Below are 19982 nucleotides of genomic sequence, written 5' to 3'. Positions count from 1 at the left end.
CAATATGGGGCTGGTCTCCACTTACCGGAGGATCAATGCGCGGTGATCAATCCATTCTAGTGAAGACCTGATAAATCAACTGCCGATCGCTCTCCCATTGACTCCGGTACTCCACCGGAACAAGAAGCATAAGGTAAGTCAACTGGAGAGTTTCTCCCGTCAACCCAGCACGGCGCAGACACCAGAAGAAGTCAACCTAAGGTATGGTTTCAGAGGAACAGCCGTGTTAGTCTGTATTCGCAAAAAGAAAAGGAGTACTTGTGGCACCTTAGAGACTAACCAATTTATTTGAGCATGAGCTTTCCTGAGCTACAGCTCACTTCATCAGAAGCTCACTTCATCAGAGCTCACGAAAGCTCATGCTCAAATAAATTGGTTAGTCTCTAAGGTGCCACAAGTCCTCCTTTTCTTTTTGCGAACCTAAGGTATGTCAACTCCAGCTACATTATTCATGTAGCTGGAGTTGCGGAACTTGGGTCGACTTAGCCCCGGAGTGTAGACCTGCCTGTAGAGTGACCCTTATGTTGCTCTGGCTTCTTGTTGCATTGTGGTACTCAGCCTCTGACACTGTGGCGGGGAAGGAAGGGTGAAGCTGCCTTCGAGGCTGAAACTAACACAGATCCAGAACCGCTGAGGAGGAATTCATATGCTACCAAGAAGCAAGGCCACATTTCTATGATAAACCCAGGGTGACCGGTCTCTTTTCATCCTAAAGTCACATCGGCTGACTGCAGCGGCTGAGCAAATGTTTTCTGGCAAACTGCAACAGAAACTCCAGCAAGTGGCATCACATTTGCTACCCTCGTGGGTCATGGGCAGGCCCGGAGCCTTTAGAGCCACCACACACACCTCAACAAGTGGAGCTCATGGCGTAACTGAAAGCAGGTAGTGGTAGGAGGTTGTGATTCTTAGTGGAGCAGCATTAGAGGGGGATGAGATGCTTTGCCAGGGGGTTTCACAGCTATTTGCTGGCAGCAGAGGATGGTAAGACTCGGGAACCTTGGTTTCCATTCCAGGCTCTGGAGGGGAACGTGCTCCAGTGGGCACAGACGCTTCAGCTCTCCAACCTATCCCTGTCCCAGTCCTGTCTCTTCACCACCCCAGTATCTCATCCCATTCCCACTCTCCTCACCTAGTCAGTCCCACTCTCCACTCCTTAGGCTTCTTCTCCCAGGCCTAACTTGCCCCCTCCAGATTCCCATTCCCAGTCTAACCTCCCCCCTCCCCGGCTCCCTGTCTGTTCTCTCTCCCCATGTTCTCCTTCCCCAGCGGCTCCCAACCTCCTGCCCTGGACCCCTTGTCCAATCTCAGTGTGTTGTGCTGCCCCTGCCCCAACTCCTTGGCTAGCCAGTCCTAGTTCTCCCCCTACATCCCAGCTCCTCATCAGATGTCTCCCCACTGATTCCCAGTCTCTTTGCCCAGCCAGTCCTAGTCTTCCCATGGCTCCTTATCTGATCTCAGCTCCCCACTTCCTCCCATCTCCTTTGTTTTCCTCCCAGGATCTCCATACCAATCTCCTTCCCCCAAGGTCTGTCTCCCGTCCCCTCTGCATTCAAATCAGGCAGCTTCCTTCTCATTCTCTCGGCCTCAGTGGGGGGACATTGAGAGAACAGAAAAGACCCGTCGGTCTCCTTGCTTTCAGTTCTGGAGCTCAGCCCAGAGCTGCAATTGCAGGGAACGTCCTGCTCAGTCCCCAGGCTGGAGCATGCTCAGTTCATACAGAATCCTCAGGGAATTTAACTGTGAAGATCTAGCAAGTCTCTACTGAGCATGTGCAAAGTCTGATTTTTAATTTTTTTTTCAAGGGCTTATAACCCGGCCAACCTATAACTTGGGCAGGAGAGATTTTCACAGGACCAGCTAATGGCATTTCCATGCCACCCAGGCCACCCTCCCTGGTCAATTTCAAGTCCCTGGTCCAAAGCAAAGAAAAGGTCACCAAAATTTAACGTAGGTAGCCTGCAGTATGTTCTCCAGCCTAGTTCCTGGAAACCGTTGAACCATTTTGGCTGACATTTTTTCAGAAAAATTCAGCCGGAGGCAGACAGACACCTAGACTTAAAAGTTTCAGTCTAAGTGGTTAAAGTTTGGCAAAATTTTCAGCAACTGGATATAGGGCTTTATAATGGGAAGTGTAAGATGACCTTAACAACGGGTGACGCTACCAATCCTGCTACACTAAAGAGCCTTTACAATCAGCACAAGGGGTGAGCGACCGTGTCGGACTGTTCCATTACTGCACACTCAGGAGACACTTAGAGCTAGAAAAGCCGATGAGACGTTTCAGTGAGTACTCAGTAGCAACTGCCTGTCATGGTTTTAAAAAAATAGAATATTTTAACTATTCCATCCTACACGCTACGTCAGTCATGGCAGTGCATATAATGCCCTCCTACAATTTGACATGTCGCGAAAAAACGTAAAATCGATTTAAAAAAAAAAAAGCTTTTACAGCATTTCTGAAACTGAATTTTTGGAAATTTCAAGTCTGGAGCAGTGCTCGTGGACTGGTTGCCGCTGGTGGTTTCATCATCACGTCATCGAAATCTGCTCTGAGTCGGGTTAGACCACATGCTGATGGTTAAAGCACCGCAGGCTGGCCTACACTAGCGCTCATTCTGTTCCTACGGCCGGTAGGAAATTTCTAGTAATAGGCCCAGCCCACTGCTTAATTTGTAATGGCAGATGTGCCGGGGCTCAAGCAATTTTTTTACTTTCATAGCTGACGCGGCGAGTCCAGAGGTGCCGGGGTTATGAACTGCCAAGTCTGGAGATGCCAGCCCTGGCACAAATTAAGTACTGATCCCGGCCCCAGAGGAGGGAGCATCTAAAGTCATTCTCTGGAGATCCCTGCCTTCATGGTCAAGGCAGTGTTGTTGCTGACAGGATCCAAAGAGCTGTGCTCTGCCCTCATTGGCTGACAGAAAGGCTGTTATGAGCCAGGGCCTTCAGGAGGCAGTGTCGGGGTAGTGGGGAAAGCAAAAGAGGATAAATCTGAAGGGTGAAGCAACGTGTAAACGTGACTCATCTAACCACAAGCAAGACCCGCACCTCTGCTGTGCATGAGAATGACCGCTTCCCCTCCTCTTCCCCAGGTCATGTGTTATGATTACGACAGTGATGGGGGACATGACTTCATTGGGGAGTTCGAGACCTCAGTAGCCAAGATGGGTGAAGCCCAAGATACCTTGCCGGTAAGTGCGGAAACACCGTCGGGTTTTAGAACAATAGTTTGGGGAGGAGGAACCCAGGGTCCCCTTGGCTAAGGGTTTCAAAAGTGGCTCTTACCCATGAGAGACTTCATGCTTTAAATCAATGTTAAAGCCCCCACTTCCCCTCACTCTGAAAATCAGGCCCCTTTTAAGGAGTCTGGGCACCCAAAATCACTAGTCATTTCTGAAAAGCATGACCCCTGTTGGCTCTTCTTTTTCTAACATTCTCCTGTCCTCGTTTCTGAACCTGTTGCTGATGGAAGTGCTCTTTGGCTAACTGAGGGGTCTGCCACATGGGGTTGAGCTTTGTGTCCACCTGGCCAGCCCTGGTGATGTGATGATGCTACTCCGTGTCACACGGCAGCTGTCGCAGCATGACACGGCAATTTTTCTCCAGCCCGGCTGAGATTTGGGGGTGTTGTTTTAGATGCCAGCAGGTTCAAAGTAATGAAGGCATATAATAGAGCTCCATTTCCTTCCACGGGTTCTGGGTGGTGGTTATTTATTTGTACTGCAATCACACCAAGATTAGGCCTCATTGTGCGGGGCCATGTCCATACACATTGGGTACGTCCACACTTCCAGCTCCAGGAGACATACCCACGCTAGTGCTGATTGAGCTAACGCACTAAAAATAGCAGGGGAGCCGTGGCAGTGGGAGCCACCCTGAGTGTGACCCTCGTCGAGATCCTAGGTGTGTAGTCCGCTGGCTAGCCGCTCGCGCTGCTGCGACTATTGTCTACCTGAACAGGAAATCCAGTGCCAGTATCGATATACACACCATGAGAGGCAGTGCCCGCCCCAAAGAACTCCCCGTCTAAATAGACCAGACAGGGTGGGAGAAGGTAAGAATTATCCCATATGAGGAACAGAGAGGGACAGTGACCCCACCCAGGAAGTCTGTCAGAGCTTGGAATCGAACCTATTTCCCCTGATTCCCAACCGACTGCATTAGCTACAAAACCCACGTTCAACTTCAGTAACCCTGCTACTAAACACTTCCTTGAGTTCCATCCACCTTCCGAGTACTGTGCAGGACTTAATTACCTCCCCTACAAATTCCTCTGTGATGTGGGTGAGCGTCATGATCCCTGTCTTACAGACAGGGAAACTGAGGCACAGAGGTGTAATGACTTGTGCAGACCCAGTGAAGGCTTCAGAGTTGGCTGCCCAACAGAGAAGCGCAGGTCTTGGGCCGTGATCTCAGATGAACTGGGCGGGTGTTGGTGCGGTGAGATTCCTCTGCATCCTGCATGTTCCGGTTGGATTGCTCTGCCGGCATTTCCTCGTTTTGATTCTTTCGGGGCTTTTTGAAGGGGTCTGATTCTCTTTCATTTAATTTTGTCCTTGCTTTAATATAACTTAAAACGCCACTTGCACTGTCCCTGGGAGACTGAATCAGAGTGGAGCCTGTAATTCACGTACATCCTAACACCCAGCGAGTGTCCATCTCCTTTGACAGCTAGACCTGAACATACAGAATAGCATGAGCCCAGACCTCCCATTGACCTGCCGGCTACTGCTGTCGAGTTCTCATGGGGGACTATGCCCATAAATGTCATATTTTTGTCCCTCTTCACAGCAGTAGGGAATATCCTGAGAGGGCTGGAAAGAATTGATGCTCAGACCATTCACTTGCACCTGCATCGAATCCCAGAAGATGCTTTGCTGCATAAAGAAGTGCATGTTTTAGCGAAGACGCCCCATTCCAGTGCTGCAGGATAATGAGAAGAGTATTTCCACCTGGTGCTAAAAGCTTCTCTCAGACAGGCACCCCTACTCTCCTTTGTCTGGGATCTGGCATCTAAGTACAATTTAGAGGCCGCCATTAAAGCAGCTCCTAGCCCCACACATGCGTCAAGTGGCTTTGTCCGTACAAAGCCTCCGGCAGACTGGCCCTGTGGCGGGAATGGAGGGGTAGTGTTAAAGTGTGCTGGCTTGGGCAGACACACCCACCCCAGCTCTGCTCGAGCGATTGCGCTAAGATTAGCAGCGTGGCACAGGCTACCCTCCTGCGTACAACTCCAGCCGCTCCCCTGAGTGCATATTCGGGCAGCTAGCCCAAGTGGCCGCTACCGCCACCCTGCTATTTTTAGGCGCTACCTCGAGCAGAGCTAGTCTGTGTACATCTACCTAAACTGGGAATTACAGCTCCCTGCTATTGTGTAGATGCACCCTAGGTCTGCTCACTGCAGTGCATCTGGGATCGGCGTAGTTCTAACCACCCCCAAATGCTAAGGAATCTCCTGCACCTAAATGTCCAGGCCTCTGCCCCACCCTCCGGCCACATTCTCTCTCCAAACCAAGGCAGCTTTTAAAGTTGTTTCTCATTAAAATAACTGGAAACTATTGAGTGATTCATTTCCTGCCCTGGGATTTCTTCCCAGAAAATGTGCTGGTACTTGACCTACATGATGACACAAGATTTCTGACATACTTGGCCAAATATTCTCAGTGGGAGAGGTTTAGGTTGGATATTAGGAAAAACTTTTTCACTCGGAGGGTGATGAAACGCTAGAATGCGTTACCTAGGGAGGTGGTGGAATCTCCTTCCTTAGAAGTTTTTAAGGTGAGGCTTGACAAAACCCTGGCTGGGATGATTTAGTTGGGGATTGGTCCTGCTTTGAGCAGGGGGTTGGACTAGGTGACCTCCTGAGGTCCCTTCCAACCCTGATAGTCTATGATTCTTTATAAAAGCTGTGAGAGCCACAGTGCTTAGGGCAGCTGAAGTTCGGTCCCACTTGCAGATGACTCAAGGTCTAATTTACTGGCTGTCTGGAATGATGCCTGTCGATAATGTGGATTCTCTCTGATCTAGTCACACTCCTCCTTTCCTCTGTGTCTCTCCCTTTGCTTAGTCCTTCTTCCTGAAGGGTAGCCTCTCACTCCTGTCCATGCCTGCATCTACAGATAGTCCCTGTAACCTTCTACTAGTTGGCTCTGTGGTGCCGCTTGTAGAGATGACGCAATACTGCAGAGAAGGAGGATGGTTAAAGTTGGGCCTCAAGAGATTTGGGTTTGATTCCTGGCTCTGCTACAGATTATCTGCAAGAGCTTGGGCAAGTCATTTACTCTCTCTGTGACTGAAAACCCCACCTGTACAATGGGAATAATAACACTCCTATCCCGTAGATTGCGAGGCAGATAGGTTAAGAACTGCCTTCTACTTACTTGTATGTACACCGCCTCGGAGAATAACATCTTGATCTTGGCGAGAGCCAAGTTATTGCTACACAATAACTGTTCAAGAAGACAGTGTAAAGGATAGACTGTGACATTCCCAGATCTACTGTGTATGACACACCTTTACTGTACATACGTCTGGGAAGAGGGAAGGTTTATGGAGAAAGGGGGGAAGGGGCTGGGGCATGTCTCTGTAACAGCTTATAAATAGAACAAGTACACACACTGGTTTACCCAGTGACTAATCAATCTCTGCCTTCCTCCAGCTTGGACTCTTGTCTATTTCCTGCTTTCTGCTCTGTCTAGTGCCCAGTGCTCCTAATACAACTACTTGCTGTAAATAACTCAGACAGCCTCTTTATTGCAGACCCCAGGAGCTGAAGCCATCAGCAGTGTCTCTCTGCTCTTTTTGTGTGAATATACAACAGCACTCCCATGGCACCTGTTTGGCAATATTATCCAGACTCAATTTCCCACTATGTCTTGACTCCCCTTAACATGCCTGTGTTTGCTAACTCCAAGCCAAGGGGCTGGGTTTATACTTTCTCCGTTCAGCTTTGCCCTATGTTGGAAATATGTTTATAAAGCTGTGATCTTAAGCATACAAGGGCGTCGCTATGGGCTAGATTTTCAAGGGCTCAGTACCCAGAGCTGGTCAACGTCTCTTTCAAAAGATCTCAGTGGTGGGGTCAGAACCACCTTTTCAAAACCCGGCTTTGCTGAGCTTTTTTCAAAATCTGGCTACTGATTTAGGTGCCCAAAGGGGAGCTGAGCCTTCTCTGAAAATCTGGTCCCGGGGGCGGGGGGATCATTTAGGGGAAAGGTATCTATCCTTTTCCCTAAAGTATCTGGGGAAGAAAGTAGGAGAAACTGAAGGACAGTAAAAATTGAGGCAAGGCTGGAGGACAAGACATCTGAAGCCGAGGGAGCTAAATTGATGTAATCTGGGGACGAGAAGGACATGATTGACCCTACAAAGTAACAAGCTCTCTGCTGAAAGGGAATTATTCCATCTCCAAAGAGAGCAGAGATGAGGAGCCAGCAACCCAACACTGAGGAAGGAAACGAATATTGGTCATTAGAGCTAAGTTCTTACCAGTTAGACCCACTGGGCACTTTAACGGAATCTCTGGGAAGGGGATTGAGGCACCATCTCTGCTGGGACTGAGGCTCGGGTTAGGTTAGGTGGCAGGATTTCCCCCACTCCATTCCCAAACGCAGGCAGTCTCGGTTCAAGCCAAGTGGCCATGTCCAACCCTGGGTCTGATTCTGTGACCAGGTTCTGTGCTCACTCTAGCCAGGGGTTGGTTTGTCTGTTGGGTCACGTGGGCCGCTGAATGAAGGGAGCTGCAGATGAGCAATGGTGGTTAACCGAGATAGCGTGCTACACGGCACCCAGAAGCTGCATGTGCCTGCGGGCCACTGAACTGTCTCCCCATGTGCCTTTCTGGAGGATGAGAAGCCATTCTGGGAATCCCTGGGTGGGTGGCACTATGGCCCTCCTTGGCTCTGCCATTGCATGTGGACCGTTGGTGATGCCACTGAGCCTGCTACATGCTGATACTCAGACTGGACACGACCCCGGCCACTAAAGATTCTCATGATGGGCCTGTACAGCCCTACCTGGGGAAGGACTCTGACTTCTGTCTGGGGTGGAGTTTTATTCTCCTTTAAATGTGGCGTTGGCTTGTCCCTTATTTCTGAAGCACTGATGTTCGCGAAGCCCTCTCAGCCCAACACACAATAGTTGGATATATAGCCAGGAAGCCCCAAGTAGGAGTAGGGTAGTGGTATTACCGCTATATATGGCATCTGGGAGCCCACTTCTGGAATGCCGCGTCTGGGTCTGGTGTCCACGCTTCCCCAAAAAAGCTGCAGAAACTGGGGAAAAGGGCTCCGGAAAGACCTATAAGAACGTTTCACGGTCTGGGAACCATGCCTCACAATGCGAGATTTCCGAAGCTCAATCTATCCAAAAAAAGGGTCACAGGTGGCTTAACCATGGTCTACAAATACCTGCACAGGGAAGAGATTTCTGTTTGTAGGCAGCTATTTAGCAAGGGGGAAAAAACACATCCTGAGATTCAGGGGTTGGAGGCTGAAGCAACACAAATTCACACGAGAAACCAGGCACACATTTTTAAGTAAGGGTGACCAATCATTAGAACTACTGAAGGGAAAGCTGGGATGGCATCTCTGCTTCTGAAAGAGGCTCTCCCTATCCAGTCACTGCTGAAAAATTGCTGCTGGATTGAATTGGTTTCTGAAGAGCATATGTGTGTGTTGAACTCCCAAGGAACGATGCCCCATTCCCCACTTGCAATGGCTTTCTCTCCTCCTCCCATCCCCTTAGATAACCCAAGGTGAGTGCTACATTGGGGACAGAAATTAGTGGGTGTGAGCACCTCTATAAATCACTCCCAAGGGTTCTCCAGGTGGGTACTCAAAAACTAGAGGTTACCCAAGTGGGCCTCAGCCTCCATACGCCATTATCCCCCCCACTGTCAAATAGAGATAACTCATAAGCTTCATTCGTGCCTGTTAAGCACTCTGAAATCCCTGGGCAGAAGGTGCTGCAGTGGGGTAAAATGTTTTTTATTGTTTTAAAGATGAAAAATCATTAAAAATGAAGAATAATATTAACCATTAATTACTCTGAGATGTTTTTGGTTGATGCAGCAGCTGGCTTACACTGGGAGACTCAGCTGTTGGCTGAGAAGTACTTAGGTGACCGATCAGCTAGCGTGCCCATGAGCTCCAGACTTCCGGGTTGCTATCCTACACTGAATGGGATGGCCAGCCCTTGTCGGAACTTGGCTTTCACATGGGGTGCTGTGTGTCTTGTTTGTTACAGCTTGAATTAGAATGCATTAACCCCAAAAAACAAAAGAAGAAAAAGAATTACAAGAACTCCGGCGTCATCATTGTGAAATCCTGCAAAGTGAGTGCAAAGCTTTTAAAAACCCTGTCTCTTGTTGGGTGGGAGGGGAGGAGGTGCCCAGATCGGAGGAGAGTTCAGGAGCAAAATCCCACTAGAAAAACCATGATGGACCAACGGATGCAAATCACTAGTAAAGCGACGCTCTTCTGCTCGCCCAGCAAGACGTAAAAAATCGTGCCGCCGCATTGGTATGCAGTCATGCTGCTGCAGCAGTGCGGTACGAAGGGTTCTGTAGAATTAGGCAGAGCGTGGAGTATCAAAGGTTTCTGTGGAGCAGGACCGCATGAGTGGACATGTTGCTGTGCCCATTGCTTTCACCTCTGGTGGCAAGCCACCCCCTGCTTTATGGCAATAACCTTCCTGAGAAGGAGCAGAGGTCTCTGGTCTGTGTAACGACCTTCTGAAATTGTTGGAATCCACCCAGAAGCGGGAGAATAACAAGCTGGTAAGAAGGGGGATGTGGAATGGGGAGTTGTGCAATTACTGGCTTGGCCCTGACTTGTTTTAGGCTGCAAGGCCGTGCGCAATATCCCGAGTGGCCATAAATAAAACGTAATCCTCCCCTGATAATTCTTAAGGGTTGAGGGGGATAAAGCCATGATTTCACGCCACATTTTGAGCTCGGGAGGTGCCCAGTTCAAGATGGCGGTCATCCCGCTGACACGGGGGCACCTTTCAACGGCGCTACCTTTGGTTTTGATGTAGAAATGAAAGGCTGCCTCAGGAAATCCAGACATTTCTCCACATTTGCTTCATCCCGCGAGCAAAGAGTTTGAGAGAAGGGGTCAAAATGTCAGCTGCTCAACAGTTACACAATGTTTTTTGTTTTTTCTAAGCCTTCCAGGACTTTACTGATGATGAAGGGTGCTGAAATGCGGCTTTGAAAGTCTTTCTTTCCTCTTTCTTTCAGATAACCAGGGATTACTCCTTCCTGGACTACATCCTTGGGGGCTGCCAGTTAATGTTTACTGTAAGTATTTTTTGCTGCTCTTTGTCCATCAGGTGTAATGAATGAAAAACGTAATTGATCGGGAGCTCTGGGCTGGGGTCCGTGCACTAACATACGCATTGGGCAAACATTTTTAAAGGTCATTGGAAGCTCTCTGTGTTTAGCCTTCCTACAGCACCTTGTCCTTTATAGTAGCTCAGAAGCCTTTGTCTTCACCCTTAACCTTTGTCAGGACGAGGATTTTAGCCACCAGCAGAGCTACACGGATGTCTCTGCACCGACGGAAACCCCCTAGCAGAAACACAACCTACCCTAGTGCATTGTGATTTTTTTCGCCAGTGCAACTTCTTCCCATTTCTAAGAAGGGTGAGTTGCCCCCGCATAAATAGTGACTGGTTTGTCCCCGTGAGACCACATCAGGAGCTGATTTTGGATTCGAAGGCTTTCAGGCTTCCTCCAGGCTCACTCAGGCGCCACCTATGGCGTGAAGAATGACAGGATTCGCTAAATCGTTTTTGTTGACCCCAGTTGGCACAAATTGTGCATAATTATCACGAATGCGCACACCCACTCATAGTGACTGTACGTGCTTCCTAGGTCAATAGTTACTCAAGCATTTCTGTTGCTGGATCCACGGTCACGTTTTTCTGGGTATGCGACCCAAGCAGTCCTCTCAGAAGGTCTCCCTGGCGGCTGGAATTTCTCCAGCTCTGAGTCCCGTTCGTTTGCAGGCGTGTCTCTGATACTCTCAGGAGTGTATCTGTCGGTCAGAATGTCTCACAGGTATTGTCCATGGTCCAAGAAGCCAGCCGCTTCCCAGTACACCCAGTATGGAGTAGCCTTTTTTCTGCTTCCTCTTCAAGAGGTGCCGCACCTCCTCTCTCCATCTCGTTTTGGGCCTGCGTGTTTGGATGAGCTGAGCTATGTTTTGTTTGGCTCAATTTGTTAACTCTCCAACATGTGACAAACCTTCATTGTTGCCCTGGGCAAATGTACTGTCGTTCAGGTTTGAACAGCTTGGAATCCTGCAGGAAATTAGAATACATATGATCTTTCTTCTGTGTCTGGTCCCTGGAATTCTCCACAGTGCTACTTCATAGGATGTACGGGGGGGAAATGAGGACGGACTTTTTTTTTTTTTTATCAGAACCACGGAGCAGTTTTCCAGATCAATGAAGATCAAACTTCCCCCAGATCCCTCACTCAAAACTACCAGCCCTTTTTTTGAGGTTTGAAAAAGATCCATTAACTTCTCCCCACTATTTTTCACACTGGCCTCTGCCTCTGCACTTCCTGGTTCCAGCTTGAAGTGGAAATGCTGTAAAATACTACAAATGACCCTGTTCTTGGAGTCTTGTGTTGCCTGAAGATGAACCAGGAAGCCTTGGGAGTCTCATGTGGGAGAGAGCCATTCTTGGAGACAGCTCCAGCTAACTCCCTACAGATCTGAGAAGTTCAAAGACGGCTCCAAGTTCTTTGGGGCTTTAGTCTAACCCAGCTGAATCTCTAGATCGTCTTCTGAAGTTCGCAGTCATTGGTTGGGGGTTTACATTAATTTTGCCTTGAAAAGCTGATCTGATTTTTGAGTGGAATTCACTCGTTTGGAATGTTGCTGACGTACACTTTGGATGTAATGGGAGAATTTTGGTGTTTCCCTTTGCATTTCTAGCCCCTCTTGTTTGAGCCAGCGTGCACGTGATTTGACAGGAGCAACTCGAGAAGAAACGACTGCCCTCGAGTTTAACTGCTTATTAAAATGGATGTTCCACCCCCCCCCCCCATTTCTGAAAATTCCGGTTTTTAGTACAGTATCTAGAGATCCGTGTGTGTGTGCAGCATGCCAATTTTTATTTGTTGTCTAAAAAGAGATAGGAGGCGAGGGAGGAGGAGATGGGGGGAAAGGAAGAGTTACCATAGAAACAGAAATGAATGCCAGAGCTTTTTATACACAGCTCAACTGTTGTGTTAAGGTCTTAGAGCAAAAGAGGGAACAAAAGGGAAAATGACTAAGTTTACTGGTAACACCAAACTCCTGTGTACATCGGCATGAAAAGCTGAAATCCACCCTATGGTTTAACGATCTACCGGTAATTGGCCAGCTTTGTTGTTCGTTTTTTTTTTAAATGGAATGTTTCTGTGATTAGTGTTTCAGTAAGGGAGGGTAGTTCTTCATTTATTATCCTGTAGGCACAATACCAACTTGCGGGGAGGGATAGCTCAGTGGTTTGAGCATTAGCCTGCTAAACCCAGGGTTGTGAGTTCAATCCTTGAGGGGGCCATTTGGGATCTGAGGCAAAAATTGGGGATTGGTCCTGCTTTGAGCAGGGGGTTGGACTGGATGACCTCCTGAGGTCCCTTCCAACCCTGTGATTCTATGATTAAGTTACCAGTAGCAACTGCTGGGTAATGACTTGAGGAGCCGCTGCAGAGAGAGGGCACCCCGAATTATGAAAGGCTGCCTGTCGACAAGGGCCTGGTGCCGCCCTGAAAGTCACATGGTGTCACGGGAGACCATGAAAAACTGGAAGAAGATGCTGAAAGGAAGCAAGAGAAGATCAGGAAATGGGGTTCTAAAAATGGCACTTCCCAGCCCATCCAGTGGCTTTGTGCTGAGGGGAATTCACAACTTTAGACAAACACTCATCAGCTTTTACCCACTTGGTTCCCATTCATTTTCCACTGGTGATGCTGCAGGCGTTGATGGTGTCTATATATACACAAGAGGAGAGAGAGGACAGGGACTGGGAGCCAGGAGACACAAGTTTCCTTCCCTTGTCCTGGTGTGTGGCCAGGGGAGAATCACTTCACCAACCCGAGACTGTTTCCCCTCCTGCCCTTTGTTTCGATCATGAGCTCTCCTGGGTGTCTCACGGAGTGTCCGTACAGTGCCTAGCGCAACAAGGGCTGACCGCAGCTGGGGCCTCTGCCTGCTAACCTGATACAGATACACGTGTATGTTTCAGGGTGGAACAACAGCTGTGAACGTGACTCCTTAATGTTAACACTGGGATCATTCTGTCTCTGCTAGTGCCCTGACAGGGAATGGGATACTGCACTGAAGGGCTCGGCATTAAAAACCTGCATAGACTAGATTCTGTGTCTAATAAACATCTTTTGCAGGAAAATGAGGGAAGCCAGTGGAATGCAAGGAGCCTTCCCTCCCACCCCCCACTTTTCATTTCTTTGTCTAGAGCATTAATTTGCTTCCGACTTAAGGATCAGCAAACCCTTTTGGATAAAATCTGAGCTGACCGGACTGCAGCTGAAAGATGAGGTTAATGCTGCTGTGCTTATCCATGCGTCCTGCCTTGCCTTGTTTGCATCCCGAACCAAAATACTGGAGTAACAAGAGGCAGTTCCCACAGGCCCACAGCTACCTCTGCTGGGCGTGACCTAGAAACCTTGTTGGGCAGCATTTCCGTCCTATCGGAGACCTGGAAATACTGGTGCCAAGTGCCAACCCTACAAAGAAAAGAGAAGGAGACATGAATTTCCATGAGCCAAGCTGATCCCTGGTGTAAGCCGGCATCAGTGCAGTTACTCAGGGGTGGATTTGCCTCATTAACTGGGCTGGGCCTAACTCAGAGCTGATGTCACAGGTGATGAGGTGCATGCTGGTAAGCGAGCATGATTTTAGTCACCAAGGAAGTGGGAGGGGCTGGGTTTTAGTAGGAATTGCACCTTCCTGGGTTGCTTTTCCTGCTGATGCCCTGCCTTTCCGTCCCCCACTCACCTCTGTAGTCACTTTTTATTAATGCAGAGTGCATGTTAAATGGCATCCTTCCATTTTGTAACGGGTCTTGATGTACTCTGCTCAGATCTGGCCAGAGGGAGAACTATGACCGTACAAGGGGCAGGACAAAGGAGAGTCGGCTCTTGGTGTGTAAGTTACCCTCAGGCTCTTACTGATTTGCCAGTTGCGCCATCACTTATGTCACCTCTGGATCTGGCCCAATTGTTTGAGGTTTGCTTGTCCACCGGTGGGATTTCTCCTCTTTCTCTGAACAGGAAGAGTAAAATTCAGCTCTGGGATAATGCCACTGAATTTGGCTCATGGAGTTTCTTCCTGGGCTTAGCACTTTGGAGCGGACAAGGTGGAAGCACTGAGGACCGCTTCTGGTATTTCAGTCCTTCTGATTCAGACTGTAAATAGGAAGCACACAGGCGCATGGAGAAGCTCAGTCCAAAAATTTTCAAAAGTGGTCTCTGACTTGAGATGCTTTATTTTTGGGCACCCGATTTAATCTGCTTTATCTTGGGTCTGATTTTTAACAGATCTTCTGAGGACCTGAAATGAAAATTATCTTCAGCATGCGCCACTGGTACTCAATACCTCTGGGAATTAGTCTCTTGGTCCTCCAAGGGGACACTCAAAAATGACTGTTACGCCCAAAACAGTGGCCACTTCTGAAAAATGTGGACCCGAGCCTCAGAAGGCGTAAAACCTAGACCAAATAGACTCTGGTTTTAATCAACTAAGCTTTGTAGGAAAGCCTATGCAAAAGAATTGAACTTCTAGAAACTTTCAAAAATTTTGGCATGGGGTGAGGTTGGTTTACATTTTGTCCAAACTGCTATGCTGATCCCAAGTGAAAATGAAGTAAATATGAGTGAACAGTGTAACGCTGTTGCAAAAAAAGTGATCATTCTGGGATGTATTAGCAGGAGTGTTGTAAGCAAGACATAAGAAATTGCCCCAAGGGAGGTTTAGACTGAGCATTAGGAAAACTTCCTAACTGTCAGGGTGGTTAAGCACTGGAATTAATTGGCTAGGGAGGTTGTGGAATCTCCATCATTGGGGATTTTTAAGAGCAGGTTGGACAAACACCTGTCAGGGATGGTCTAGATAATACTTAGTCCTGTCTTGAGTGCAGGGGACTGGACTAGATAAAGGTCCCTTCCAGTCCTTTGGTTCTATGATTCATCATGAAAGGGGTGGTGGGAAGACAGTGAAGTTTTCTGCCTGGTCCATAGACCCGTTAGCTGGATTTATAATGGAGATTTCTACAGGTCTGTGCTTCTGTCTTCCTATTCAGGTCGGAATTGACTTCACAGCATCCAATGGGAATCCACGGGACCCCTCTTCGTTGCACTATATCAATCCCATGGGAACAAACGAATACTTGTCAGCTATTTGGGCAGTCGGACAGATCATTCAGGACTATGACTCGTAAGTACTGTCTCGTCCATTTGGATCATAGCTGCTTGGCCCAGAGTGTTCTCTTCCCTCGGTAGGATATTGGCAGGTTACGTTCCCTCCATTGCTAGTGCACATAGGCAGCATGGTTTAGCAGGGTGGGGCACTTGACTCTGCACTCGCTTACTGCGATATCTTGGGCAAATCACGTCCCCTCTGTGTGCCTCAGTTTCCCCATCTGTAAAATGGGGTTAAATACCCGCTTAAGTGATGCTCTGAGATCTGTGGATGAAAACTGACACAAATTCAAGTTGTTGTTTCAGCCATGAATTGCCAAATAAATACAGAAGTGAATCTCTCTTTTCTTCTTCTTCTGGGGAGAGGAGAATTCAAGCATAAATGGGGTGTCGAAAATAATCCCATCTGCCCTCACACCATCAAAGACCAACCATTCTCTCACTCAGGGGTAGGTCTGCACTGCACTCTTAGCCCAGTTCTGTGGGACCAGGACTTGTGGACTCCGTGTTTCCAACCCCATGCTTGACCATTGTAATCCTGGTCTTATAGTTGCTGGACCTGGGTCTCAGAATGGTGCTAACGTGTCCACACTGCACTATGCAGGCCACCTGACTTCGGTGTGCCCCTTGAGCCGTATCCACACTGCAAGATGACAGGGCTTGGACCTGAGTCTCAGCAGGACTCAGACTCTGATCCATCCCCTTAGCAGAGTCCTAGCACCCAGCTCCTGAGTGCTTACAGACCCGAGTCAGACTGATTTGTGTGTGGACAGAAGTGGGGCGTGGGCTCAAACCTGAGTCAAACCTGGGCTTCGCGTCCAGTGTAGACATACCCTTATTAGGGCTTGTCTACATGGTGGGGTAATGCTAGCTGTGGGGATATGATTTCTAAAATAGACAACTGTGTTGCATATTAATTGGTCCCTGCTGATGCAGTGTTCAAGTGCACTAGGGAACCTTAAGTGAGCACCAGCAGAGTCTCCACGAGCCAGCGTGCAATGCATTAGTGCATCTTCGAAATCACATCCCCATAGCGTGCACTGCTGTCCATGTAGACAAGCCCTTACAGTGTGCGGGCTGTCCATTTGAAAAGCAGATGCCCTCTGCCCTAGTATCTTTTCCCATAAACAGCTGTGCTAACATGCCTGTGTCCCTCGATTAACCGGTTGTGTGTTCCTCTAGTGTGGCATAAAATCAATAAATCAAACAATCATAGGAACGTCAGCGTTCTAATACTGGATAATATATTAGGGCCTGATCCTGGGAGCAGTGTTGCCAGCTCTCATGATTACAATAGGGAACCTTGCAATAGAATAGCTGGTGCTTTTCTTCAACCCCAAACTCCGGCAATCCTACAATGACGTGAGAATCTCAGCCACGACTTAAAAAGAGAAGAAATTTCTGGCTCTTGTGACTGCAGAGCAAAGCTTGAAAGCGTGACCCCTAGAAGGCTGAAAAGCCCAAAGGCTAATAAAGCCCCCACATCTATTGGCCTAAGAACCATGTGATATTAAAAAGATAATCTCGCAATTTGGGGTCTGCTTGGGAATGATTGCCACAGATCTGTATTCAATGACCACTTCAGGTGCTGAGTACCTTCCAGCCTCGTCAGACCTTTCATGAGTGAAGAAATGTTGTTGTATGTTTGGAGAGGGGGTGCAAATCCAGTAACACTTCCTGTTTTGTTTTGGTTGTATTTTTTTTTTTAAGAGACAAAATGTTTCCTGCTCTGGGATTTGGTGCCCAGTTACCGCCAGACTGGAAGGTAAAGTATTCTGCCTGCCATATGCTCTGCATGTTTAAAATGTATGCGTCCACTTGAGCAGGAATAAAGCTGTCTGTGACTTCCTGAGGGTTCAGAACAGAATGGCTGCCTGTTGTAACTCGAGAGCTTTTTATGCAGGGGATGGGCTGGGGGGGATGGAATAGACGGGCTCTGGTTTTCAAGCTTTGGAGAAGGAAACATGATTGTGCGTGTGTGTGAAGGGAGGGAGGCTGGCAGCCAATTTCTCCCTCCCTTTCAAGATGGCATTAGAGCAGCCGCATTGGCATTAATTGGCCTAGTCAGCCACTGAGTCGCTCTCCTGGCAGGAGGCAGGAGTGATTTGGGGAAAGTGGCAGGGCCCACTTGGTAAGTGTGTCAGACAGACACCGAGGACAAAATTAAAGGGGGCTGGAAAGGGAATGTCCGTTGTGTAACGTTTTACATGTAGAGTGTGGAAATGGACCCAGAAAGATAGTCATAGGTTTTAAATCTTTACACCTTAAGGACTGTATCTTGTACGGTCCGTGTTCTCAGGTGCGCTGAAAGCCAGTCACTTCCAGGGCTGGCTCTCAGCGAATCTCCCGAAAGCCATGTTGATCTTCGTTGGGAGTAAGCACTCAAATGGTTAAAGGGGACATGGTTCTGCCAATGCACATGCCAAAAAAAGAAATCTCCCCTAACATATGGTGCGGTGCTCAGAGCATCGTTACAAAACCCAGTCCAGTCAGCGTTTCCACAGTAAACACGCATTTCGGTTTGTTGTTGTTACGTCCTGCAGAGACTTTGGACCAGCTGGCAGAATTAAGATCCCAAAGAATTCACACCCATGGCTCACGGAAGAGCCAGTGCATGAATATAGGAGAAGGCATTTTAGAGTGTATGTGATCCTCCTGCTGAGTTTCTGGCTCTGTCTAAATACTGGGTTTGTCCGTGGTGGAACTCCTCTGGTGTCTATGGATGAATTTAGCCCATGGAATCTTGTTGTGTTAAGACCTGTAGTAAATTAGCACACAGCAAATCTCTCTGTGTTTTTGAACAGCACGGGCTGAACACTGAACCTGTCTGCGTCTCCCCATCACAGTTATTTGTGTTCATTACATTGTCCTGTTCTTGTGTTCATGCAGTATTGGCCTCTGTACACTGACCAAAATCTCACTGGTACCCAGATGGATTCTGGCGGGGTTCTAGACTAAAGTGGACTGCCACATCTCTGATTTGGTTAACGGAGGGCACAGGGCAATCAGACTTCGGAACCTGGTCTTGTCCATGGGAGAGCGATTTATTGGTAACCTGTTGCGACCCTATTGTGAGGCCTTTATAGCAGGAGATTTCAGTATGCATTTCTCCTCCCTTTTTCAGCGGAATTGTTATTTCTCCAGCCCCATAAATGGGCATAGTGCTTCAGACAGGACAATGTGGACCCTGCCATAAAGAAAATAGTCTACAGCCCTGATCCCATGAGTCGCTGGGTGCCTCTGGTGACATCAGTAGGAGTTGAGGATGTTCAGGACCACCGATTGGGTCAGTAGGTGACATGAGTTCAGGCTGTTTAAAAGTGGTTACTCTGGAAGTTCATTATCATGGACAGGCTGTGACCCAAAGCTGGCCTTCTGAGGGGGAATTCTGATGGCACCATTGTTTCCACTCATGGCTTCAGAGGCATGTTTATGTGGGGCGTTACAATGGTCAAACAAACTTCAGCTTGTGTCTCATGAATAGAGCGGTGCTCTCTGTGTCCGCAGTGGGTGGATTGCTGCTGCCCGCTAACTAACCCCCCTCGCTCTGAAATGTTCCGCTTCTGAATGGTGGAGACATCCCAGCCGTGCCCATCGTGGCATGGCTAGTGAGCAGGTCATTCCACCAGCCCCGGCACCCTTTGTACTGCAAGGGAGACTCTCCCATTTCTGGACACGGTGCGTGCTTTGGGGCCTTGTAATCTTTCCGTTAACTTCAATGGGCCTTGGATTGATTGAGGCAACAAAACATCGGAGTCGTAGCAAAACTCTCGGCAGTGAGGTTTGTGAGCTGTAGAAGGGAAGATCTGGAGGCTCCATACTGGAGCACTTTGAACTGAATCTTTGGAGAATACATTGTAGGCACGGGCTAGATGGCCTAACAGGTCTTTTTCCATCTCTGATTTTCTGCCCTATTGAGCTGTGCACTTCATAACCAAAGGCCAGGGTGCTAAATGTTGAGTGAGGTCTATGTAACCTGGTTTTTAAGGTGTTGGGTCTTTAAAATGCACCAATCTAGGACATCAATTAACCTCCCATCCAGTCTCTGGGGCTGGCCGGACATGCCTTCCCACGGGAAAAGAGTTGCTAGCCCGGCAGCCAGAGAGGCTGAGTCAGGCACTCGGCCTTTCTCTCTCCTCCCTCTCTTTGTCAGATTCATGGCAGAGAGTGAGATCGGAGCCATCCTTACGCTTCTCCGCGTGGAAAATCACAATTGTCCCGTGGAAAAGTTTGGTTTTTCAGGAAGGGCGTTTACTGCAAATCATCTGGGCAAAGTCATTACAGTCATTTCTACCCATCTCCTTTCCACTGGCACGCAGGACATGCTCTGGGCCATGTCCCGCAGGGCTTATAAAGAGAGGTTGGTTTAGATGTTTGTTTTTCTGATGCTCACCTTGTATTGCAATATCAGGAGCAGAGGAAACTGCCTAAAAATGGAGGGGCCATGGGCGCCCGAACCATGGCCCTGCCCGCGCACCACCCTCTCCCCCAGCCGTCGCCCTCACGCTGCCTCTTCCCCGAGGCCCCGCCTCCCTACTCGCTC

The 19982-nt window shown here is 48.5% G+C and overlaps 1 protein-coding gene across 2 annotated transcripts in view; it reads left to right on the top strand.

Moving 5' to 3' along the window:
- Nucleotides 1-19982, top strand: part of CPNE2 (copine 2) — a 160942-nt gene that overhangs the window by 93909 nt on the left and 47051 nt on the right. For both annotated transcript variants that reach the window (XM_048816708.2, XM_048816707.2), the window contains exons 8-12: nucleotides 3096-3194; nucleotides 9250-9336; nucleotides 10247-10306; nucleotides 15322-15455; nucleotides 17150-17204. In XM_048816708.2, coding sequence (XP_048672665.1) covers nucleotides 3096-3194; nucleotides 9250-9336; nucleotides 10247-10306; nucleotides 15322-15455; nucleotides 17150-17204 — 435 coding nt within the window. The remainder of the gene's footprint in view (nucleotides 1-3095; nucleotides 3195-9249; nucleotides 9337-10246; nucleotides 10307-15321; nucleotides 15456-17149; nucleotides 17205-19982) is intronic.

Source organism: Caretta caretta, chromosome 12 (genome assembly GCF_965140235.1).
Source record: "Caretta caretta isolate rCarCar2 chromosome 12, rCarCar1.hap1, whole genome shotgun sequence".
In the NCBI taxonomy this organism is placed as follows: domain Eukaryota; kingdom Metazoa; phylum Chordata; order Testudines; family Cheloniidae; genus Caretta; species Caretta caretta.
The sequence above is the reverse complement of the archived record's forward strand: the minus strand, read 5'-3'. Positions and strand labels throughout refer to the sequence as shown.